Here is a 25,348-nt window from a genome sequence, read left to right as displayed (position 1 = left end):
CTTATTAAAAAAAACCCAAAAGACATATATTTTATAGCTTATTATACATGTATATATATTTTAATACTATAATCTATAATTAAAAAATTACATTATTCGTTTATGTCTTATTTTGTTAGTGTTAACTTAAAAAAAGCATTGTGTAGGTTATTTCTTGATCGATCAAAACTAATGTTACATATTGAGGGAAGTAACTAAACTCCACAAACTTGCACGGACTGTCAGACTTCCAAGTACATGTAGTTGCAGTTACTATGGTAACATTCACATATAAGAAAAAAATAAGCCTTTCGAATTTATTTTGTGTAACGCAACCCAATGTTTTTTTGTACTTTTTATACTTTTTTTTATAGATGATTTATTAAATGATTCAGAGATACATGCACATACATAAAATAGTTATGAAAACTTGCTTTTTTCGGTGTTTCATACATACATGTAATTGCAGAAAAAAAATTACGCAATCCCCTCGTAAGTTGTATTTTTCTGCAATTTTATATAGCTATATTCATGCCCGCACAAGTCACCAAAGTTTTGATAAAAAAAAAAAGAATTCTTACAGGAAAATTGAACAACAGGAAAATTAAAAAATACATCTACATTTTGTCCTATTTTCTAATGAATCAATAGCACCCGTTAATTAATTTGTTTATCATACATGTAACAAACCTTGCAGATTTTAAAAATTAATTACTGTAAATAATTTTGTTTAAAGACCAACAACTCCAATTCGTTTCTAAACCTAAAATGAACACGTAGCTATGGGTTGTCTGTCTTTGAAAAGATAATTATGCAGTCGGGATTCTCCATTTAAATTGTATTCAGTCGACTACGTAGACTATTTAAATCTATTTTGTTGTTTAATGATATTTTGTATATGGTTCTATTCATAGTTTTTTCCATTTTATTCAAGGTACCAAATCTCTTTGATATATAAAATGTGTTTCTTGAATTAGTCAAAAATAATCTTCAATATTCGTATCGGCTCGTTGGTCTAGGGGTGCGAGAGGTCCCGGGTTCAAATCCCGGACGAGCCCGAACTTTTTTTCTCATCATTTTTCTTTTAATCTAAGTACAGTGTATAGTATATTTCTATATATGTACGTCACTGAACTTTCAAAACAAAATTATATTCATTCCACTCAGTTATCATGTAAAGAGATACTTGTACATTATTTAAAAAGCAAATCTATAGATCTAATATATGTACATGTAATTCTATAATGATGCTAGATGGTCAACAAATTAAACTTAAGACCTACCTTAAAAATATTATTTTGGTCATATACAATATTTTACTTGATGGAAAAATCTATTATTTTAACTTTAGACTTTCAACAGTTTTCCAAACTTTTTTTATGTACATCTCTTCATCTTTTTAAGGATATTATTAATAGAGTCTTAAAATGGACACGACCATTCATCCAGCATTTGTCGACATGTTTGTAGCTTTATCATCTTTCGTTCATATAATCATAATTTTGTTCTTTTCAGGCACGTAGCATCGTTTTTGAAAGTGGGGGGTCAGACTCATCCAAAAAATCTTGACATGCAAAAAAAAAAGGGGAGGGGGAATTTCGACTTTCCCAAAATAGTCAAAATCCTAATCCGTGTGGGGGAGGGGGGGGGGGACTAACGTAGTATACAACTTCAATGTCAATCCTGATTTCCTTACTTTCATATCAATTTTTTACATGCCCCCCAAAAAGTTGGGGGGAGGGGGGGCAACTCTATGATAATTCAATTTTTTATATGTAAATTTAAAAAAATTAGTTGCTGCGATAAAAAGTGTGGGCAGCCTCATCCAAAAAATCTTGACATGCAAAAAAAAAGGGGAGGGGGAATTTCGACTTTCCCAAAATAGTCAAAATCCTAATCCGTGTGGGGGAGGGGGGGGGGGGGGACTGACGTAGTATACAACTTCAATGTCAATCCTGATTTCCTTACTTTCATATCAATTTTTTACATGCCCCCAAAAAAGTTGGGGGGGGGGGGGGCAACTCTATGATAATTCAATTTTTTATATGTAAATTTAAAAAAATTAGTTGCTGCGATAAAAAGTGTGGGCAGCCCCCCCCCCCCCCCCCCCCCCCCCCCCGATGCTATGTGCCTGCTTTTTATGGGTAGTCCTACAAACGAAAAAAAGTGTTCTCATTATTAACTCTCTACATGTATTGATCTGATACATCTTGAAATAAATATTTAACCTGTGAACATATGTACACGTATTTATTATAGATCTTATATGCCACGCAATTGTTTTGGTCTATTACATCTTGCAATAAATAACTTTGTTATACATGTACCTTTTAGTCTACTCTGTTTTATTAATAAAAAAAATTAACCTTACCAAACGCAAGTCCAAGTGAATCATTTATTATATACAGTTGTATCATTCGTAACAAGAAGTGAATAATTTTCAAATAGTTCAAGAAATAAACAGCTTTAAGGTTTTGTTTAGCTACTATTTTGATGAATTTAAAAAAAAAATGACGAACCTACCATGATTCAAACCTACATGTGCTTTCTTAATATCGATTTCTTTTTTTTAAAGCAATGTGAGCTGCATTTCCATGCTGAATTTTTTACGAAAATGATATTTTTTACTAACATGACAAAAAATACATGTATTATGGTTTTAAAATTTCCGTTTGCCATATTTTTGTGGGGAGAATGTTTAATTGAAGCAAAATTGAATTATTGTCGTCCTGTACAAAAATTGATGTGCTATATATTCCTTAGAAGAGAAATCTTTCCTCTTACAAAAAATGAATGATTTTTTAAAATCTTAAATATAATAAAAATTTAAGTTACATGCAGACTTATCATACTATCAGGTTTTTGCAGCAAAATAAAATTATTAAAATTATTAAATTAAAATAAAATTTAGTCATTGACTCATTGACAATTAAAAATTGTTAATTAGTAAAAGACACATGTATTACTCATATAGGCTACAGTACAAAAATATAAACTGTTTATTTTTTTTTCAAAGTTGGTATGAAAGTCTTCTGATAACATAGGTAAATTATACAGAATAAGCCTGCATATTAAGCATTGATTATAGGAACAACAAATGAAAGATTAGTCGAAAAATGTGTGCATATATCTATTTTTGATTTGACATAACACTTTTGAAATCTAATTTACATTTTTCTTTAGTAAATGCAATCAATCAAATACGCCTCGACCCCGGGTCGAAAGTTAATAAGGGGCAAAAGTTGCCTTGTTATGTAAAGTTTTTCTTGAATCATTTTTTCCATAGAAATATGATCGCTTAAAAGATCGCGAAAAGCGTATGCATTGTGTCTTTTACTAATTAACAATTTTTAATTGTCAATTAGTAAAAGACAATTGTATATAAAATTTATGAATATACATATGTGTACACTTAATTACATGTAACAAAAAGTTCATAGAATTTATTATAAAATCGGACCAAGCAGCTTTATATTTAAATGAATATAATATTGTTTTGAATAATTTGTTTTTCAAAGAAATGGAAGCAATCAAAAAAGGGTCTTATAAGTCTGTGGTATTTTTTGACAAACACAAAGAAAACGAAAGTCTTTAATTGTTGGGATCAAATCCAAAAAATCTGACTATCCTCTTTCCACCCACAGTGGTATGGTATTCTATTAATACGTACATGTACATGAATACAAAATTCTGGACTTCTGTAATCTAAACATAAGCATTTTTATATTTTTACCCCCCCCCCCCCCCCAAAAAAAAACCCACATAAAAACAATAAATAAATAATGCTTATAACTGTAGTTACATGCATGGTGGGCCATCGCACCGAGTTATTTCTCAGTAGGATCTGTTCTCAAACTGGAAATGTATCTCCATGCACAAAATCATTAACTCACCTGTGATCAGAAATATCGGACATCATTTCTATATTAAAAATGTCTTTTAAGACGCCATTTTAGACTGTTTTAATTTCCTTTAGAAGAAAGGCTCAACATAAAAATGTAGGATATTTGAATTTTTTTTCTTTACTAAATAATACTTTATAGCTGGATAAATCATATCCTAAAATTTTAGGTAGATCTGATTATTAAATTGCTGACCATCTAGCCTTCTTAACTGAAATTAAAGATTGTGGTAGTCATAGACCGGATTGCATCAAATGTTTACTGCAGTGCTAGTTGTCTTAAAAATAAACATTGTCTAGAACGGATATTTATAAGTGTAAGTTAGATACATGTACATGTTTGTAGGCATTTTCATTTCTCACTTTCTTATCCATGCTCCAGTTTTCTATTGGTAGTTACGCATCTTTTTCATTTATAAATTCTTTATTCATTTATGTAATTCTTTATAGTATCTTTGATAATACGTACATGTACTTTTAAAAAAGAACTTGAATTAATATTTTACCAAGTACGCACATTTGTATTTTGATGTATATTAAGCCAAATAAATATAAATATTCAAAACATGCATGCATTCTCATTTACATAATTTCACACATGCCTTCATTCTTCCCTTTTACCTGAGTTTGCATTAATTTTTTTCACGTTGTAAAAAAAAATTAGATTTATTTTTATTTATTTATTTACCAATCAAGGGCCCTCAGAGGGCATATAATACATTTAAAAAAAATAATATCATGATCATAACAAATAATAACTGAAATAATAGCCTACAATGTCCAGGTTCATATTACAGGCAACAATATGCAAAATGATTCATCAATACAATTAAATTTATGTATGGGATTTACGCATTTATCTGTGTGAGGTAATGCGTGTATATACAGAAACAAAGTGGCCTGAAAACAGAGAGTACCAAGGGACGGTGCCTGCACAGTCGATTAGACTGGTCTACTTGTACTCAGGGTGTTGAAGCCAGTTTGCTTATACATAACATAACACCCCCCTTATAAAACAAAGAAATAAAAATCAACGCTAGCGTATTTTATTTAGAGATTTCAACATAGATCCGCCAGCCTCTTCGACCAGTGGTCAGCTAGTACTTGAAATCTGACCCTTTGACCTAAACAGAAAGGAAAAGAAGAGGAGCACGTGCACACGTGTGCATTGTTGTCAATAAAAATGACGGTGTTCCGAAATCGTAAACGCTAGACCATACTCAGAGACCAAGATGCATACAGGTGAGTACAGGTGCACTTCACATCATTAATCTACATATAACTTAAATCAGTGAGGACTACTATCGATATTTCTCCGTCCGTTTGAATGGTGAAACAGCTTTTCTGGGCACAGGCTGGACAAATTTGACATGCATGATTCGTTATATAGGAACTTGGTTCATAGCCACAGCACCTCAGCTGTTTCACTTACGACTTGGCGTCTCTATATAAGGTGAATAGAAACCCCCTTCCCCTGGAAACAAGGAAATGGTGTGCGTTTTGATAATTAAACAGGAGTTAATAAATTATTTTTTTTCTAATGACAGCTTATATATCAAGATAATTTATATTACCAAGAGTACATGAATGTAGTTCCTTGATATTCATTGATATACAGCTGTGTAGTTTGAATTTACAAATACTGTTTACGTGTTAAAATTACATTTCATAAAATTCTTAGTCGTGAATTTACAAACACACAAAAAAAATAAGAAATTCAAATACTGAACATTCAAAAAATTAAATTCGTGCAAAGGAAATAGCATCATAATGTCATGTAGATACATGTATCTGAATAATATAAAATGTATAAACTTTCAAACTTCTTCACTATAACAAGAAAAGTTTATGATTTTTCTGATATTCATACCAAATCGAACTTCCGGATAAAGTGAATAGCGGAGTACTAGTATAAACCGACATGTATCTCATAGATGATTTCATAATACATGTACATTAGCGGATGAAAAATCTTTAGAAATAGTAATAGCACCTTTAAAACTTTAAGTTTCAAAAGCAAAAATATGCAGTAGTACACGTACTTCAAAATAAGCAAAAACCATCATGTTTCATTATGGCGGCATACAAAAACCTCAAATTGGCCATGGCTCAGCGCGAATTCATAAACTTTCAATGCAGATAGTTCTTTATCTGCAAAACTTATCAATTTGCCACACTAAAAAAAAGTAATTTTCAGGTAAATGAATTGGACAAGAGTTTCATGTGAAAACTTTAACATCCTAAATACATGTACGTCGACATCGCCCATGGAGTTAAAGAAGTTACGGATAGAAATGACTTTGAGATTTGCTCACCGAAACCCCTTAGGCTTATGGACATAAATGCAAATGACTAGAGGGTGCTGTTGCATCTATAGCATTTAGGGACATGTATATACTATTTTGAGCGAAATATTGTTTGAGAACGCTTCTTAATTTAGCTCTTTGCAAATATCCTGTGTGTTCTACAATATGAGTTACTGTGTATACATGTATGTTAACGCTATAATATACCTTATCAAATGTTTCTACTGCTATAATATGAGCTTCATATGATCATGACAGGTCTGCACTAAGATATAAGCTTTCATGCATGCACTTGCGTATGAGCGTCAAATAAAATATATGTGCGATTACATGTATAATATATGAGCTTTAGATGACATGTACATGCTTCTAAATGAACTTTGTATGAAATGTATTCGATACTATATATGTAAGCTTCATATCACACGTTTAAATAAACTAATGCAATAGATGCATGCTCTACTCTACATCTACATGTACATGTATATCTGATAACAATAATTCTTATTTGCATGAATAAATGTATACGTGTAATTCATATAGTATTGCACTTATTTCTTTAATACAAATATTTCATTCTTGTAATCATTATGAAACGAATCTTTTTTGTTAGTTTTTATGGTATCTGGAAAAAAACCCATTGAGAATGTGAAGCTTTCTTTTATTATTTTAAGTTTTATGTTTTTATTTTATAATGCTTTTTTTATATTCTACACAAGACCAGCAGAAAAAAAATATTTCATTTGCTAATTTCATGGAAAATCGATTCTAAATTCGGAATCCGGACCGCTTAGTTTTATTTTATGAATGAACAACACTAAAAAGTCTAATTTGCTCCCATGAGTGTATTAGTGACAATTGCAAATATCAAAGCCTCGAATAAATGGTGAAAGACTAAATTGTCCCCATAAACCGTATGATGACTGCAATATGGGTGAAAATAGTGTCCCCGTGCAATAATACGGACAAGCGTATAGGACGATTACTCATAATTGTTCTTAATGCACGTATCTAATTTTATCATTAGCCACCAGGCGGAAAATTTGTGTCCAACGCAACTGTCCCGAGGTTAGGTGTTGGAATTTTCGCACCTGTTGTGATAACCTGTGGAATCTGATAACACGGGCAATTTCGAAGTCGACCCCGGGGGTTAGGACTAAGGCTTTATATCTATTGTCGGATTAAGAGATTTAGTGATTATTGGCTTGTCGTAGTAGGTGTATCGACTTCGTAAGGCGTGGATATATATTTACCCTGTGCCTGGAAATCTGGCCATCATTTTAAGAACTTTCACGACGGTAAGACGACAGTTTTTAATCAAAAATTGAATTTAATATCGGACACTTGGACACTTGTGCTTATATGTATTTTCAAAAAAATAACAGGTCGAAGTTTTAAGAACCACTTCACATTTTTTTTTATTAAAACTGCAATATTCTTTAAGATCGTTGCTAAAATTCTATGACGGTGGGTGTAGATATTTTTGTCAGTTTGTTTTTAACCAGACTTGGCCATTTTGGTAACGTAGCCTTGGAGGTCTTTTGAGTTGATATACAATCTATACCGGTCCAGACAATACGGAACTGTAATAGTAGTATCAGGGGGTTTTTGTGTTGATTTCTGCAATTGTTGTTAGATGAGCACTGTTGATAAGTAGTCATCTACTTTAAACAATGCACAGTGGCCATCAGAGCAGTAATGACAGCAGGGTTTTTGTCAGTTTTTGTTGACAATTCAACGCGGAGATTTAAAGTATTCAATCACAGGTCTTAAGTCGTCAAAACTTCGATCTGGACTATTGATTAGAGGTGTTCCTTTGTCATGAACGATATTCGGAAGGTAACAGCTTGTTTTAAGGTAATTTTATATTATATATTTTTTCAGAGTTAGTGTGCAACATATATGAGAAATTTGCGCACGCAGGCGAGGCGGTATTTTCGTTCGAGTGCCACGTAAATAAGACCAATAAGATTGCCTTAGGATAAAAAGTCCCGCGACGACGCACATGGGTGATCGCAGTGACAAAACATTTCATTTGCATTAAAGAGTTCTGAGCGCAGGTATTCCTGGACACAGGTAGTTCGATATGGCTACCTCTCACTTAGTGGTGACTTTCTGTGCTACTGCTGGCAAAAATGGAGAGGACTTAGGAGTGGACGAGGAACAAGTTGTGCTGTTTGTGTATCTATTATTCGACGTGCTTAACTGCAAGGTGAGAGGAAAACTTTTATCTAACTTCTTTCCACGTAACCCACATTTTGTAAATACACACTCTCACGACCATCCGGTTTCCCATTCAATCACCTGTGTGGCGAAGTAGCACGCGGTTTTGTGTACATTTGTTGTGTAAGGAAAAAGTGGAAAAAAGTTAACACATTCTCACTTATTTACACACTCACCTATAAATACTGACACAAGAGACATTTCGACAGTCCGATACACCAAATTAATCATGTGATTCATAGCCCACGAACGTTGAAAAGACATACCGAAATAAGAATGTAAACAAGCCAGGGGGACACCGTTTTCTACCCCCAAATAATCACGTTTCCTCTGTCCCAATTTTACCTGTTCACAGGTATGCTAGTTTTAATTCATACATTCCATGACAGCATGTCTGAAAGTTTATAAACTCTGTTAATTTTGCCTTTAACTGCCACCATATGGTGTCTTCATACGTGTCACCAATAATGGGTGCTTCATGGTGGGTTGACAATAGGTGTCTCTACATTAACATATTAAGTACATGAAGCAATTGCATTAGATACTGACCAATTTTACACATTCTACCAAAAATAAATCTGTTTACTTTATTGCACGTGTAAAATAGTTTGTTGGTTTTTTTTTTATCAACTTCCCCATTTTCATCAAAATAACTAGGTGGTAGCTGTGCAGCAGCATTACGTGAAGCCACAACCTTCAGAAACGACTGAGACGGTGCTTACCGAGGAATGCAAAACAGAGACGGGACTAAACGAGGAAGCCGTCAAGCATTCACAGCCTCTTGAACACATCCTGGATGAGGTGAGTTCTATTTACAACCAATCTTTACATCCCCCTCCCACCAACACGTTAACATCCTGGTTTACCTATATATATCTTATCAAACTCCTCCATATATCTATTTGACTACTGTCGAATACCCACTTATTGGTGTTTATTTCATAGTTGGATAGCCTTTTATGTTAATATTTACAACCAAGTCACCAATGCACGTATATCCACGCGACCCTTTGAGGGTATATTTCATATTTGTTTGCCCTCCCTCTTCAGAACTGAACATTGCTATGTGCTTCTACTACTCTTGAGCAAACACCATCAGCTGTTGGTTAACAAACAACTCTAACAGTGCTAAATAATAATTGACACAATAAGGCTTCCTATACACACCTATACACATATGCATTTAAATCTTTACTGCTGTGTCAATGTGAATTCGATTTCCTCGAGTGAAATTGTTGGCTTGTAAATTTTTTTGTAGTCTCTCTCTTTTAGAATGAATAATTTGTTTTGGATTTTTTTCTCTCTCCCTCGCGCGATGTGCATGATTTATGAGAAGTTTAGTGTCAAAATTTTCATAATTAGATACGAAGCGGTGACAAAAAATCAGAAGGAAAGACAATATAGTGAAACACTTATACATTTATCCTTTAGCTTAATTTTCTCAAACCCGGCATGCCATTTTGTGAGGAGAATAATTAATAATTCTTAATTACCAACTGTCTCCAGAAGAAGCAGGCGGAAAAAACCTAATAATCGAATTAATTGTCGTCATTTATATCGTGAATTTTTAATAAATGGCGATTGGTCGGTAGACTTGGAGTGTCTCTTTTCATATTCTTTGTAACTGCAACCTGTTGTCGCCCTACTGTTGGCAATCGATGTCGATTGTTTCGTCCCCGTGTTTGAAAATTGTGTGGCAACAGCTTCGATGTTGCTGCAACTACTGCATCAGCTGGCTGAACCAAGATTGCCCCTTCGAAATCATGTCCATAGTACAACGCGAAAGGGGTCTTGGTAACATATTGTCGGCTGCTTTCAGCGGCGTACACAGAATGACAAAAATGGAACAAAGAAATACTGTAACATACGAGTCTACTCGCAGCATTAATATAAATTGTCCAATTTTGTGAATTAGTTATAAATGTCATGTTTGCCATATAAAAACGAAGGGGACTTGAACGACTCACAAAATGTGGGGGACAAGAGGGGAAAATACGAAAAATAAGAATTTTTTAAAAATATTATCCAAGGGTTACATGTATGTTTGTTTCTTGGAGGATACTAGTTAAAGGTGTTATGCAAGCAAGTACACCTGTGTAGTGTATGGCGGGTCCTTTAAGATATCTGCAGGCACCTGACGAGTTTCATCGTTATCTTAATTCTTAAATGTCATGGGAAAATGAAACCTGTCCCAAAATCTAACAAGCCAACAGCAAAGCGTGTGTACTGCAGCAGACGACAACTGGACGAAAAATCCCAAGATCGTCTAGGAAAACACTACTAGCTGACAGATTAGCGAATTTTAAAACAAAGTCAAGGAATATATATCACACTCCGCCTCACTCGCGAACAGAAATGAATAAACTAAAGGAGTAAATGCTTGTTTATGGTTGTTAAGTTTTCATAAAGAGTTCTACATGCATATATGAGAAAATAACCCAGACATACACTTTTTATATGCATGCATGCATCCAGACGAATAATCTATTTTTCCAGTTTGTTTTTAGCCACTGCTGTGCATTTTAGAAAAACAAAACTATCACAAACCTTAGCTTTTTTGTCCCGAGTTTTTGTACACGTGCACAATTTTACACAGATATTTATTTTGCATTACTTATATATTTTACAGTTCGACAGATTCTTGTCTTCCAAAGGAGTACATCCGGAACATGGCGGGAAATCGTTTTGTGTATTAACAGATGGACAGTTGCACCTTAGGCAATGTCTTCATCCAGAAGCCAGCAACAAGAACATTTCCCTGCCATCATATCTGTACAAGTTTTACGACATACGGAAAGAATTTAAGAAGTTCTACAAAACAGACAGTATTCCAAATATAAAAGCAATGTTAGATTGTATCCTTTTTTCTACTATCATCAACAACACTCTTTTGTTCAGCTTGTGAAATGATCAGTAAGTATGTATCATTATTTTTCGTATGTTCACTGTATTCCATAGACAGCGAAAACTCTTTAACTGACCTCAAACCCTTGTGACGAATGGATGTGGTATCTAAATTTAGCCTTAGAAAAACAGTTCATATCCCATTTCACGTCTTCATATTTATATAAAACTTGTCACGGTTGTGACTTGGAATTTTCACCCGCCTACAGTAATTATTAAACTTCTAGCCCTAAGAGTCTAATTGCCCCTATCGTGGATCTGTAAAAGTCCAACACGCTACCCAATATCTATTTTTTAAAACATGGAACTGTGTGACGAGAAAACATGCCTTTCTCTCAGAACTCGCAATTAAATTTCGCAGACTGAAGATCATTTTTATAACTCTTATAAGCTCTTGTCAAACAAGACACCTTTACATCTCTGTCAAAAAAAAAAAAAAATCGCTCAAAAGGCTTCGACAGGCACTTTGTGTGTAGGAAAATTCCTGTTGAATGAGTAAACTCAAAAGTTAATACTTATAGGTAATGTTGAGAATTAAATATATTCATGAAGCACTCAGACAATAGAAAATTAATGAGAAAAACAAACAAGGGGATTAGGAGAAACGGGATTAATCAGAGAAGAATTGAAAGTGTAATTTAAAGTCCCTGAAATGAAAGTACAGTCCGCTGTTGTTTAGTCAGGTTGGATTAAGCTTTCGCACTGGTAGATTTTAATGCTGCTATCCTTTGGGAGAAAAATAGGTTTACAGATTATATGTACTACCAGTGTTTATTTAGCCGATTACCCCCAAACATGTTGTAATCGCTTCAGGAATGGCCACCGTATATTTATTGAACGTATGTATGCTGACTTAGGTCCGAATACACAATTGTTTTAGCGATTTTTGCTTTGTTCTCTTATTTTGGAAACTTTCAACATGGTCAATGTTACATTGGTAAAGAATTAGGTTACAAAAACAAATTACTATTTTGTTGGTTCAGCCCAAGTTGTATATATGTAATTGTTTAGATATTAAAAGGATGAACTAGGTTGGTTGGTTGAATGAGGGGACGGCTCCAATATGGAAGGAAAAATACCTAAAAATGGGCCCTCCAGTTGTGTTGTCTCTAGTCATAGCAATGTTGATTGCCTCTGTGTTTGCTGGTATAGGCAGAAACTGGACAAAGTTTCCTCTTCCATGTTTGTCATAGCTGCGATGTCTAGCGATAACTCCAGCATTGTTTGTATCATGCCGGGTGGATGTACCCAGGTTCTTCCTCTCTCTACCCTTTCTTATCAGTACCTGAACGTATTGAATCAGCCATGTCTAAAGAGAGAGTTTATTCACACAACATCGTTTATCAAGTTTAAGACAGTTTTTCGTATAATAAAGGATTCGAAGCGTAACATTGATGGGTACTCTACTACTTTAAATATGACATAACGTTTTTTTTTTCTTCATTTAATATGACCTACGAGTCATTTCTATATTTAGTTGTCTACCACCGCTCTCTCTCTCTCTCTCTCTCTCTCTCTCTCTCTCTCTCTCTCTCTCTCTCTCTCTCTCTCTCTGAGTATTGGAGACCAAAAGAACCCAAAAAGCGCGCCTTGTTGTCGTGATTTTAGTATGAAATGCGTCATAAAAGCGACGGAAACATAAGGTTTTATTCTCATCGGTAGTGTATTACATTAAGGAAGGGTCTAGAGATATCTGTCACATCTTAAGGGTGACCATCACAGGAAAATATACGATCTTGTCCTTAGGATAAAGACTGGATTTTATCTAAACAGTCCACTCCGGGCGCCATCATTAATTGCTAAAACGAAATTCTCCAAAACCAAGCCAACTTTACTGACGATCACGTGACCCGTATTCGAGAAGCCATGAACGGCGATTAATTAATGGTGACTGTCAAAATTACTTCTTTTCTGTGAAACACAGTTTTACCAAAGTTAGTATAAAATAATGTGTACAATATAATGTCAATTTATTTTAATTACTAGAAAGGAGAGCAACTTTAAAAAAAAAGGGTTTGACGTAGATTTAGCAATGCATTAAAACTGAATATTTGGGTAGGATTTAACGATTTCCTGCACTCAAAGCGTAGATTAGAGATATTTTTGCCGATGTTCATCTATGTTTTTGTGGGATGTATATCTGTTTTGCCTTAGGGGCATAGTGGTGACAGCCCAGTGATTGATTCAAGCTATCAGCAGAGAAGAAATTCACGGTTCGTAAATTCATATTGCCCGAGGCATTCCGAAAAATTCAACAGCTTAGACAACCATAAATACAGAAACATATACATGTATCTGTATTTGGGAAATTTTAACTGAAATAAAAATATCATCGATTTTAATCTAAAATAATGTTCACATTTGATGATTCATCATTTGAAACGATCATGGGGGTTAGAGGAAACGGAAATCTTGCGTGTTTTTTAATAACAAAATTATGCACAATTTATGCTGATAAATTCTATATTATGGCAGATTTATGTCTCTAATAAATAACCCCAAACATATGCAAAGTAAAATATTTTCTTCAGAAAGTTTAGCGTTGACTCCTATCTGTAAAACAATGCTAATGTTGTGTGCCCCAAATATTTTCATTTTTGTCTTGACAACAATTAATAAATTGACACCCTCTGTGTCCGTTATTACTCAAATTGAGGCCCCCCTGTCTCCTGTCCCATTGTTTCCTGAACACAGCTCTTTTATTACCGAAGTTCCCTTTCTAGTATCAATTTCTATGATTCCTTATCTTCGCCATTACGGTTGACTTTCTCAAAGAAACTCACACAATGACTGTTATCAGAAAGGCCATCATCTATTGTCACAGTTTTCTAAAAATTTTCACAATAATAATGAAAGTTTTTGGTAAGAAACTACACGCATAACACTTTCATCGATCAAAAGACTAATTTAGAAAATATGTTTTAATTTGTATGACACTGGTTTTAAAGAATAAACGTATCTGTTTTCACATATGTGGAATTCTTCTTACAAAAAAAAGAAAAGAATAACTTCGTACGACTGGACTTAGCAAATAAGGGTATCGATATCTACAAGGGCAAATCGGGAGATAGAGGGATTGATTTTTTGTATAGATTAGTTCTTTCGCGGGTTTTGGGGACGGATTTGGGGAAACTTAAGTAAAACCTTTTCATAGCCCCAGAACGTGAAGTAGTCAAAGACTTTCTGGTTATCTTCACCGGGAAATGTTCTCGCTACTTAACAAATCTTAACTAAACCCCTTTCTTCTGTAATTTATTTTGTAAAAAGCGATCGTGTGTCACTGCACCGGCGATTAAAATCTTTGTGGTGATCTGTCAGGCTGTTCCGTAACTTGTAAAAGGGCCTAGCTCCACGCGGGCCCGGCTGATTTACATTGGTATTAGCTGTTAGTCCGCTCGCAAAATCGATCATCTTGAAGATACATATATACTTCACAAAATCCTGTTTTACACTTCGTTAACAGAAGAACAAAAACATTTAACAATTTGCATTTTTCTCCATAAACATAATATTGTATGTTGTCAAAATATCTTGACAAGAGAATAATGTTTCATCTTGTTTGTACAGCTTTGTACGAAATCCGTCCCAAATGCGCTTAAGGAACATAGAATTTACAACACACTGGTAAAACAAAATGTTTTCATGTCAGTCTTGTTTATACGGTGGTTTCTTGGTTCACCGCCCTCGGGGACGTATACAAGTTTTACCAGCCCACCTTGCTTTATCCCGCCATGGATTTCTATGCCTACTAACTCACCAGTTGTACTCTTATTGCCTACAAGGCCGTTTTGCTTACTACATCAAACAAAACCTTTTCAGATGAATAGATTTTTTTTTGCAATATGTACTACGAAAAAAGAATCAGAATGATTTTCTATCGAAACGTCTCCGACTTGATATGCTATTTTAAAATATGCCAGGACTATGATACAAGTTAAGGCGGCTTGATGGTCGTGGCCATTTTAAAGCTTTATTTACCTTCTTTAGTCGAAGAGCTCTTCATAAAGATATAGGAACATGTTCAATTTTTAAGCTAAATATTGGAGTTTTACTTTACTCTATCATGATAGTTTATGGCCAAAAAATGTCATGTTAGAAAGTTTAATGCAGATCTAAATACTTAGTTAATTTTTTGACCAGCCAGACTCCTTATAGTGAAAAACATAGTGACCATAAAGTTTAGGTGTCCTAAAGACTTTTCTTTTGACTATCATCGATACTTTCTCGAAAGAAAAATGCCCTCTTTTTGTCCTATTTACACAATGCTGTGCTTTTTTTGTCCATCAGAACGCGACGTAAGAGAGATATCACCTTTTCTATGCTGTGTAAATACACCACGACATGTAATGCCTCGGTCTTTTCTTCATTTAATTGCATTGTAGTTAATGACTTGAATTCTGGTACACTTAGAGAGAACTTTTTAAATACCCTCACCTCTGCAATGAAAATGGAAGTTATTTCTGTTTAAATCAAATTATCTATCCATATCCCCCCCCCCTCCCCGTTCCGCAGAACGTTCCAGTTAAGTGTTGTATCGCGTACAGGGGAAACCATTAAATAGAAGTCGTAGTGAGTTAAAATTAAACGTCTGGGATGTGTTACATGTAGCCCCTTTTCCTTGACTCACTCTTTAGATTTAGGATTACAAGAGGACAACTCCGTAGAGTATGGGATCCGGCAGTGTCAAGAGATGGCAAACGTACTCCACAGATTAATCAATGACGGTAAATATGATTTTTTAAATAACTCTTTGAACTTCTTTCCATTGCTCTATAAACTTGAGCAGCAAGAGGTTTTGTATGAGAAAATGGTATGTGAAGTATTACATTTGTCTTAAAGAAAAAAGCATTTTTTAAAAAGAGCTTTGCAGACATTTTTCGGGTGAGATTTCTAACTTCTTTTATGATAATATCTTTGAAGTGCTTGTCTTTGTTAAGCCTTTTTTGTCACTTTGCCCATTGACAATCAAAATCAACACAGACGCGCTACCTTAGAGGTATTCAAAATTGATGTTGTTTTTTCGCTGAATGACACAATATACAGCTAGGTCTGTACATAGGGCACAAAATAGCGTGAATAATGCATTTTTGTAAATTACGGGTATAACTACCCGTGAACGCTTTATACTTTGTGGAATCGTTATCATTGACAACATTAATCTCATGGGATCATAGGATAGATATTGACATATCGGAGATAAGTATATGGCTAATAAGAGGACCAGATTTTGCAATGATAAATACCGTTAGACGATTCGATAAAACAAAACCGCATGATACTGTCAACACTATAGATGGGCGCCCAAGATTGGCGTTCTTATCCACAACTGGATCGTTTTACTGTACAAAAAGGCCCACAATATGTTACTACATGAATGTACTATTATTTTTTAGGTCACGTGTTTGGAGAACCAGAGATAATCAACGAACGTCTAGAACCCGGTATATGGTAAGCGTTATACTACAAAGTCTTTTGCGACATCTGTCTCAAGTGCGGCAGTCGTGACGTCATTTATAAGCAGCTCGTTGGTTGATAGTAGACACTAGGATCAATATCATCAATTTCCTCAAATAAACGGCAATAAAACTCATTTGTCGATTCACAAAAGGGTTTCTACAGTTTGCATGCTCAGCTGTTTCAAGTTATTTCCATCTGAACAAACGGGCGCACGCTCTGCTATTTGCAGATAGTATTTTCATAATATATGAAATGATTTGACGATGATTCAATTTTTTTCTTTTCACGATATCTCGTAGTATAACAAACTTCTACAAAAAAGCTGTAATACTAATATATATTTGTAATATTGTTGAATTAGATTGGAACTAATTAAATTGTATTTTTTTCTCTCGCTTTTACAGTAGTAAATCTGATATAGTAGATGACAACCATGTTGTTCGAGCTCGCGGTCTTCCTTGGCAGTCTTCCGATCAAGATATTGCCCGATTCTTCAAAGGGTTAAACATTGCAAAGTAAGTTAAACATTCACACATCTAAACTGTTCGTATTCATTATTTACGATTTAAAAAAAAAAATCTTTCGTTTAATGAGATGTAAACTTTAAATTTAAAAGAATACATGTATATCGACTCACTTTTTTTCTTCTTAACAGAGGCGGCGTGGCTCTCTGTCTAAGTCCTCAGGGTAGAAGAAATGGGGAAGCATTGGTGAGACTGGAGAACGAACAGAACAGAGATCTGGCACTGAAAAGGCATAAACATCATATCGGCCAGAGATACATCGAGGTCTATAAGGCAACTGGAAAAGACTTCGTCAATGTAGCAGGAGGTAAGGCCTAATGGGACTTAAAAATAATCTTGCTTTGAAACTTGAGCGGAGAGATTGAATCCAATACAATGAATTATTACTTGTTTTACAGGCAGTAACTCGGAAGCACAAGCTTTCCTTTCGAGAGGTGGCCAAGTCATTATACGCATGCGTGGTTTGCCATTCACAGCCACAGCCCAACAAGTGGTAAGTGGAAGCTGTATTTACTCTACAGTTGACATGTTTTGTATATCCCGGCTTTTATCATCATAGAAATTAAGCATTACACGAGTCGTTTATTTACTCAACTCAACGAATCGGCATACTTTAACTATGAACGTCAGATTACCCATGCATGATGTGTACAAAACTTGCTTAACATGATACATTTTTCAGCATGCTGTTTTAGCTAAATAGCTAAAACGATATCTGAGCTGAAAAGCAGGTAAGTTGTGGACCCCTATAAGTAATATTACATTCATACAGGGGAATGCGTGTGGACGCTAAGGGAGGTTACGGTTATAGGGGAGATAATTCGTGTTTTGTCGCCATATTGGATATGGAAATTTTGGTGCCAGTGATGAAACCAATTGTATTGCAAGTTTTCCGACGGTGCGGGGCAGTAAAAGGGTTGGTTGCAGGCTACAACAATAATTACTCAGATATCTTCACCTTAGGCGTGAAGCGGATATTCGTAGTAACAAATGGTTTACAAATGAAATTAATTCTTGGTAATTAGGTCATGTATTCATCTCATCCATTTCTATCAGCCGAGGTTGGAGGTGTTTCAATAACGACTTGAAGAAGCGATTTTATATTAATGAAAAAAATATCTTTAACATTTAACATACATTTGAATATTTAAATTATTACCAAATCATAATGGATTTATAAATTATTTTCTATTAGAAAGAGATGGTTCTATAAATTTGATGTCTTCTAGTTCATCTTTTTTTAGCTTTTTGTAAATTTCTTTTCTAAAGAAGGTTTAGTTATGTCACAGTAGTGGAAGGGCGCAGTGCATGTTCACAAGAAACCAACGGGGGTCGTTTATGTCTTTGTTTAGAACTATTCTCTTTCTAATTTCAAAATAAAAGTACGCTTCAGTCTTCAGTTCTTTGTAAACACCTTCAGGAACCTTGACACTATTCTGATATTGGTATCTGCAGGACCAGGGGATCTTCTCGCGTATTGTTGTGTTGGGTATACATGTATCATATATCATGTGGGATTTACATTAATAACCACTAATAATAAGTTGTGCTTAACAGTTTAGTTATAATATAACATTCATTACTGGGAAGGAACTGGACAATGATTAAGTGTGATCTTTTCCCTAAGTACATTTTAACACATATTTTCTGCATACGATTGTGTCAAAACGACGAAAGTTACATCGACATCTTCCAAGGTAGGAAGGCAATGAGGCCTGCAGATACTAATTTCCACTAGCTTGTGATATCGGTGCATGTTGAAGCGTTGTAAGATTTGTCGTTGCTATTTTCTGTCTTTGCGCTTACAGCTAGAGTTCTTTGCTCGGGAGCCATCCGTTTCGGTTTTGGACGGCGAAGAGGGGATCCTGTTTGTTCACTACCCAGATGGCAGATCAACCGGTGACGCCTTTGTTCTACTGGCCTCGGAAGAAGATGCCGTATCAGCCCTTAAAAAACACAGGGAGATTATGGGAACCCGTTACATTGAACTGTTCAAGAGCACAACTGCTGAAGTTCAACAGGTAATTATCCATTTCGAAGACGCAAACCTTTCTTTCAAGCGCTCACGGGCATTAGCATCTATACGCTGTTTTGTTGTGGAAATACGCATGATGAGAATCATGAGTATCCTACTTCCAGAAAATGCACACTCGCACCTTTAACAATTCCAATCTTTTTTTCTTGTTTGAATGCGTTAGATTATGTGATGAGAGGATGGGAGATAATCTGTTTGGATAAAAGTTACATTGAATATATAGATTACCGATAGCCTCGTTCGTTTTAGGTTCTCAACAGAAGTATGGACCCGCGGAACCCAGAACCGCAAGAAACGCCCCTTCCTGCAATCCTTACGCAACTCACTCCACAAAGTCAGCTTCCGTACATTCCACAGAGCCTCATCACCAGCGGCACGCGGCGCGACTGTATTCGGCTGCGTAACATTCCAGGTGGCGCCCAAGTCACAGACATTCTGACATTCCTCGGCGAATTTTCGCAATTCATCATCTTCCAAGGTGTTCATATGGTGTATACAGCACAGGTATGTAAAACAGACGCTATTGATAAAACTGTATAATATTGCATTTTCGGATTTACGATATTTACGATAATTCCGGAACTATAATTACATTTTGGGTTTTGTTTTCAGGGAGAACCTTCTGGTGAAGCATTCATACAAATGGACTCCGAAGAATCTGCACAGCTGACAGCTATCAACAGAAATAAGAGACCAATTGTGTTTGCACAGAAGAAGAGAATCATTGACGTTATACAGTGCTCCGGAGAGGACATGAATCTCGTTCTGACCAACGGTATCCCGACAACTTCCATACCGTCGCCGCCACAGATACCTTTCATTCAGAGACCTATTCTTTCACAAGGTTTGAACTTAATTCTAAATCATTCTTCTTCTTTATCGAAAAAATCTTGAAAGCATTGTTTACCACGCGTACCTTACTCCCATTAAATGTATATTTATTTACTTTTTTCAGCGGCACCAACACTCATACCAACGTCTTTGCCATCACTGCAGCCGGCCACATTGCCAATTGCCCACTTGCCACAGCATCTTCAGACGGCCGCTTTCCAACCAACAATGATGTCTGCTCCTCTTGCGGCGGCGGCCCCGCGACCTGCCTACTTTCCCCAGATTGTTTATTGGTACCCTAGCCCTCCTATCTCTCCACAAACCTATGTCACACATACAGGGCCTCCCACTCTTGTCGTAATGAGAGGCTTACCTGTCAATGCTCAAGTTCAAGACATATTGAACTTCTTTCAAGGTTTTCCAGAGGTATGTTTAGGTCCATTATTCAAAATGAAACACAATAAAAAAAAAACCTGTTTCAGAATCTCAATACTTCATTTTTTTGAAACAAATGTTCATAATGATAATTTTATAGTAAAAGATTGTGAAATATTTTTTGGACGATGCTAAAGGAAAACCTAGTCTTTTGAACAGGAACATATTGCTTGGATATTAAGTATAGGCAGGAGCCCTGTATGTTTGAAAGAGTGTGAAATCAGATATAGCTTTGATATTGCTTCTAGAGTGTATCTATAGTTACCTATAATCCTTTGCTAACGGATTATTGTACTCTCTGACTATTAAAACACTATTAACCAATCTTCCCAAAGACAGTGGAAGAAACAGTTTGATGCTGCTTGTACACATGCTTAGGCTCATCGCAATGAAGACATTTATATAGAGAAAAAAATCCTTATCAGATTTTTAAAGGATTTTTTTTATTTTATTGCGTTGGGCCTAACTATAGATGCTACCAATGCACAGCTCTTTCAGATATTGTGAACAGAAACCAGTGTACTTGAATTGTATAAATGTTTCACGTACAAGGTGGAAGTTGTTTTACTACTAATAATTCATATCTCTTACTCCTTTCTTTTGACTCTAATAACAAACCAAAAATCCACCGGTTTTGTCACATTTCATTACCTCTCACAGTTTCTATTATAGTTTTCTACTATTGCACAGAATATTAGTATTCCTTTTCATAAAGTAAATTATTCATTGAAATGACTGAATTAAATTCTCATTCTCAATAAATTAATCTGCATTTTGATATAAAAAGTGAAGAATTCTGCACCTCTTGCAATATTTATTAAACATTTCCAATGTTGCTCAAACTTTGTAGTAATTATCAATTTTATTTAAATTTAATATTTTTTTTTTTATAATTCAATCAAATGATGACAAATTGAATTCGATGAGATATTTAAAGAAAACAAAAAGACATGTTTAATGAAAGTTAACGAACCTTTTATATCAAAAGGGAAAAACAACTTACGAATTTACGTTTGGCTTTTTGCAGGTAACTCCAGAGAATATCCAAATCCAGATTTTACCGGATGGGAGACTCACGGGGGACGCATTAATTTCCTTCATGACGCGATCGGAAGCAGAGCGTGCAATAGCTACCCGAGGCAAGCAGACCATGGGGCAGTGTCTTATAGAGCTTTTCCTAGCCTGATATTTGGTAAAGTACGCAATGCAAACGTTTACTACTGTGAAAGGGGAAAAGTCAATCAGCACACAATGTGTTCAGATGTTCCAGGGTCAAAATAGATCTGTTTTATTTAAGCAATTTTACAATATTTATTATAAATATAAGATATGAGAAAAAGATCAGGTGATCTTTAAAGTAGATATATATTATTTTTGAGATCTGGTATTTCTATTTGAAATTAAAGATCTTGTACTTTCATGGCAAAACGAAGCAACATTTGTTATTTCCAGTCAAATTCTTGCCTGTCTCATTTCTCTAATCTCTGACTTTATTGCCATGAAAGTGTAAAAGGTTGTATTATTGTAAGTCTTCTCTGTGAAGTCTAATGCTTCAGAAAGGATTTTCGCTGATTTTTGTTTTAGTGTGATTAGTGCTCGCAACAATAAATAAATTGTCTGAAAGAATGCTATGGTATTTCACAGAGAAAACAATTTGTGCAAAAGACAAAAAATTATGTGGTTTTATGCATTAAGAAGTGCCTACTACAGAGTATTGAGTCAAGTATTTTGTTGTGTTATTATAATATCATTTATTATTGTGAATATGAATATTGATAATTTTGTTTTATTGTTGTTTATGTTGATATCAAAACATATCACTCCATGACATTGTTGATATAATTTTTTTTTTGTATTTTATAAATATAATATGTAATAATTATTATGAAAAAAATTTTTTTTTCAAGACAGTTGGATTTTAGATTATCTAACATAATCATTAGATATTTTTGAACCCAAATTTTTGCCAAACCTTTTTTTTCTTCAAAATATTGTTTGAAGACATGCAAAAATGCTATGCAATACTTTGAAATCAAATTAAGAAAATATTGTGCTCTAGTCATTGTTGTTTAACATTTATTGCATATGATATAGCAGTCAAAATATTAGTTATAGCAATCTCATGATGTTTTTTTTAGATTTGGTTGTGATCATAACGATGAATTGTACATATATCATGACATTTGAATACAAAAAAAAATCATATTGCAGCAGTTTCGCTTTGCAAAAGTTATGAAAGTAGTAGATATTACATAATAAGTGCAATATTGGAAACAAATTGCTTTAAACTTTGGATATTGGTTTCTGCTTTTATTATTTTTTTTTTATTTCATTATTGAACTGAAATGTGAAGGTAATGAAGGTAACCAGACCAATTTTAATAACCCAAGTGGTTGTTTTGAGCTGTCCAGATTTTTGTTTTAGAAAATGTAGAGTTCTGCTCAACTATGTTAGATAAATTCTAGTGATATTTTGTCAATTGTTTCTACTACGCATAATTGTACATTTGTTTTGAAAAAAAAATCTTCTGCTGATTAATAACTTCGTATGACAATTTTTAGAGATTTGTAGATATAATTTGTAGCAATGTTAGTTGTAGAATGTATACATTCATCATATATATATATATAATTTCCGATAAAAAAAATGGCAATAAACAAATTAGAATTGCAGTGGTGGTGGTGCCGGATTTGTTTTGGTGTTGGTGGTGGCTTTTTGCTTGATTTTACTCTCCATTATTCATTACGAAATTGCGCAATACACTCAGAATTATTTTATGCCATAGCACACGTGTGTGAATTCACCAGGAAGAAAGTACTAATTTATTCCAAAAAGGAGCGTTTTATGGTGGCAGAGAATTATACAAGTGTTTTTTTTTTTTTGCTCTTGGTAATTGTTTGTGCGGGAATAGTTTTTTTGTTATTAGTGAACTGCACAACTGAGAATGCGCAAACTCTCACGCATTTCCGCCATTATCAATTTATTTTGGTAAACGGATTTTGATATTTTAACAACATTTTATCACGTGTTTAATTGTGAAAATAAGGATCATGGACAATATTTATATGTGGTTGTGGTTTTTATAAATAGCTGGGTTTTTAATTACTGGGAGCACAATGGCGTTCTGTGATATATTTATTTGAAAAAAATTAACAGCCATCTAAAGACCTTTTTGATTAATATATTTATTTAAAATCATGTTATTTATTACAATTTTTACTGTCCATGTCCAATTTGACAATTAAACCGGAAATGGTGTAAAATGTGTGGGTATTTTGCGCAACTTCCTTTTTTGTGATTTGGATCTGGTACGGTTGCTCGAAGAGCCGGTGGCGGGGAGCCTAATGGTTCTAGCTATTGAGGGCTCACTGGCTGGAATTGGTTTACATCCTAGAGAATGGTGCGTTGGGGATAAAGTGTAACTCGGGCTTTTACTAAAGGTGACCAGTCCCATTACACGAGTGCTGCAAACCCTCAAACATATTTTAACATGTAGCTTAGGAAACGCAAAATAATAATGCCGTTGCAAAGTGCCATACCGTTTTGAATATTTATATAGAAATACTCATGCCAGATAAAAAAATACTTCCTCCGTTGAGGTAGAAATAAATAAATCTCCTTTCCTCTAACATATCAAGAATAACATTTGTCTCAACCCCATTATGCCATCTTGCTGCTGGTTTTATACCTGTGCAATAAAAACCTCTAGCTGACCTCGATCTAATCAAAGTCAAAACGGAGCATGCGGTTACTAGTCAGTCAATTATTTTGCATGATTTTTATTATTTATTCCTACATATCACATTGTCGTTTGTTTTATTCACACACTATTTGTTTTTATAGATTATAGAGATTGTCTTTTAATTATACATTATCTATACATGTTTTATACGCCATTAACAAGCTTAATTTTATACACAGTATACATATCTCGTTGTTTAAAAACATCTCGCTGTTCAAATACTGCTTGACAAAGAATTCATAAGGTCCAGTATTTGATCGAGTAGGGTGGATGGTGTAAAATAAGCTTGGACATTGGTAAAGATGCGTATATGTGTTCAGTAAGAATATAGAAAAATATATTTAATATACATATTTTTAGGACAAGTGAAAAAATCTTGTTCCAAATGTTAATGTATCTCGTTTTATTTTTATTATTTTATTGATTGTCGCATTATTAGCAATAAAGTATATGTTGATCATGACAGTTGAAGGGCTGGTTGCAAACCTTTCGAGTGGAAACCATATTGTTGTTTGGTTTGGATGATTGACACAGTCTATATTTCTCAGTCCAGACAAGATTCAATGTTTTGGTAACAAAAAGTCTGTAAATTGAAATGTGCAAAAACTTGCAAGAATTCTTGTCCCACGAGCCATGTTCTCAGCTTTTCTTTGAGGGATTTGCAGATTTGACTTCTTCTTAAAACAATAGAATTCAAACTTCTGTTCTTTGAGCCTATCTTTTTTATCTTGACTATCATCGGTGCAAGATGTCCGAAAATTGATAACGAGACATTGTTGAAGATCATTCATTCTTTACTACGCGCCGATTGCTCTACAACGGCGCCGATTGTATCTCGCCATTGTTTTGGGCTCCGACACCTTTAAAATATAAGTGAGATATGTAAGAACCTGTTAATTTTACTCGATAGAATATCAGGAACATGCAAAGGATACGTTTTGTCGAGATTGGGGCGGGAAATGACAATTTTGTCTTTGTGAAAGAAAATTGAAAATAAAAAAGATAGTGGGT

General features: G+C 34.5%; 1 protein-coding gene across 2 annotated transcripts; it reads left to right on the top strand.

Annotated features, from left to right (window-relative positions):
* The first annotated feature begins 7,256 nt into the window (after positions 1-7,256).
* Positions 7,257-24,808, top strand: LOC105344851 (epithelial splicing regulatory protein 1). 2 transcript variants are annotated; one of them, XM_011452751.4, is made up of 14 exons: positions 7,257-7,484; positions 8,071-8,398; positions 9,067-9,210; positions 11,039-11,264; positions 15,948-16,037; positions 16,707-16,761; positions 17,175-17,285; positions 17,426-17,601; positions 17,693-17,787; positions 19,103-19,315; positions 19,579-19,833; positions 19,942-20,173; positions 20,285-20,586; positions 21,623-24,808. In XM_011452751.4, the coding sequence occupies exons 2-14, from the start codon at positions 8,273-8,275 to the stop codon at positions 21,779-21,781; spliced, it is 2,184 nt and encodes a 727-aa protein (XP_011451053.1). In that variant the 5' UTR covers positions 7,257-7,484; positions 8,071-8,272; the 3' UTR covers positions 21,782-24,808. The 2 variants fall into 2 exon arrangements, with proteins under 2 accessions (XP_011451053.1, XP_011451054.1); XM_011452752.4 differs by having other exon boundaries at positions 7,264-7,484; positions 20,285-20,453.
* Positions 24,809-25,348: the final 540 nt, after the last annotated feature.

This window comes from Magallana gigas, chromosome 3 (genome assembly GCF_963853765.1).
Source record: "Magallana gigas chromosome 3, xbMagGiga1.1, whole genome shotgun sequence".
Taxonomy (NCBI): domain Eukaryota; kingdom Metazoa; phylum Mollusca; class Bivalvia; order Ostreida; family Ostreidae; genus Magallana; species Magallana gigas.
The sequence above is the reverse complement of the archived record's forward strand: the minus strand, read 5'-3'. Positions and strand labels throughout refer to the sequence as shown.

Coding starts and splice junctions, on each gene's coding strand:
- LOC105344851 (XM_011452751.4), top strand. CDS start 8,273: ATGGCTACCTCTCACTTAGTGGTGACTTTCTGTGCTACTGCTGGCAAA. Junction 17,286..17,425: donor AAAGGGTTAAACATTGCAAA/GTAAGTTAAACA, acceptor TCTTCTTAACAG/AGGCGGCGTGGCTCTCTGTC. Junction 17,788..19,102: donor CAGCCACAGCCCAACAAGTG/GTAAGTGGAAGC, acceptor TTGCGCTTACAG/CTAGAGTTCTTTGCTCGGGA.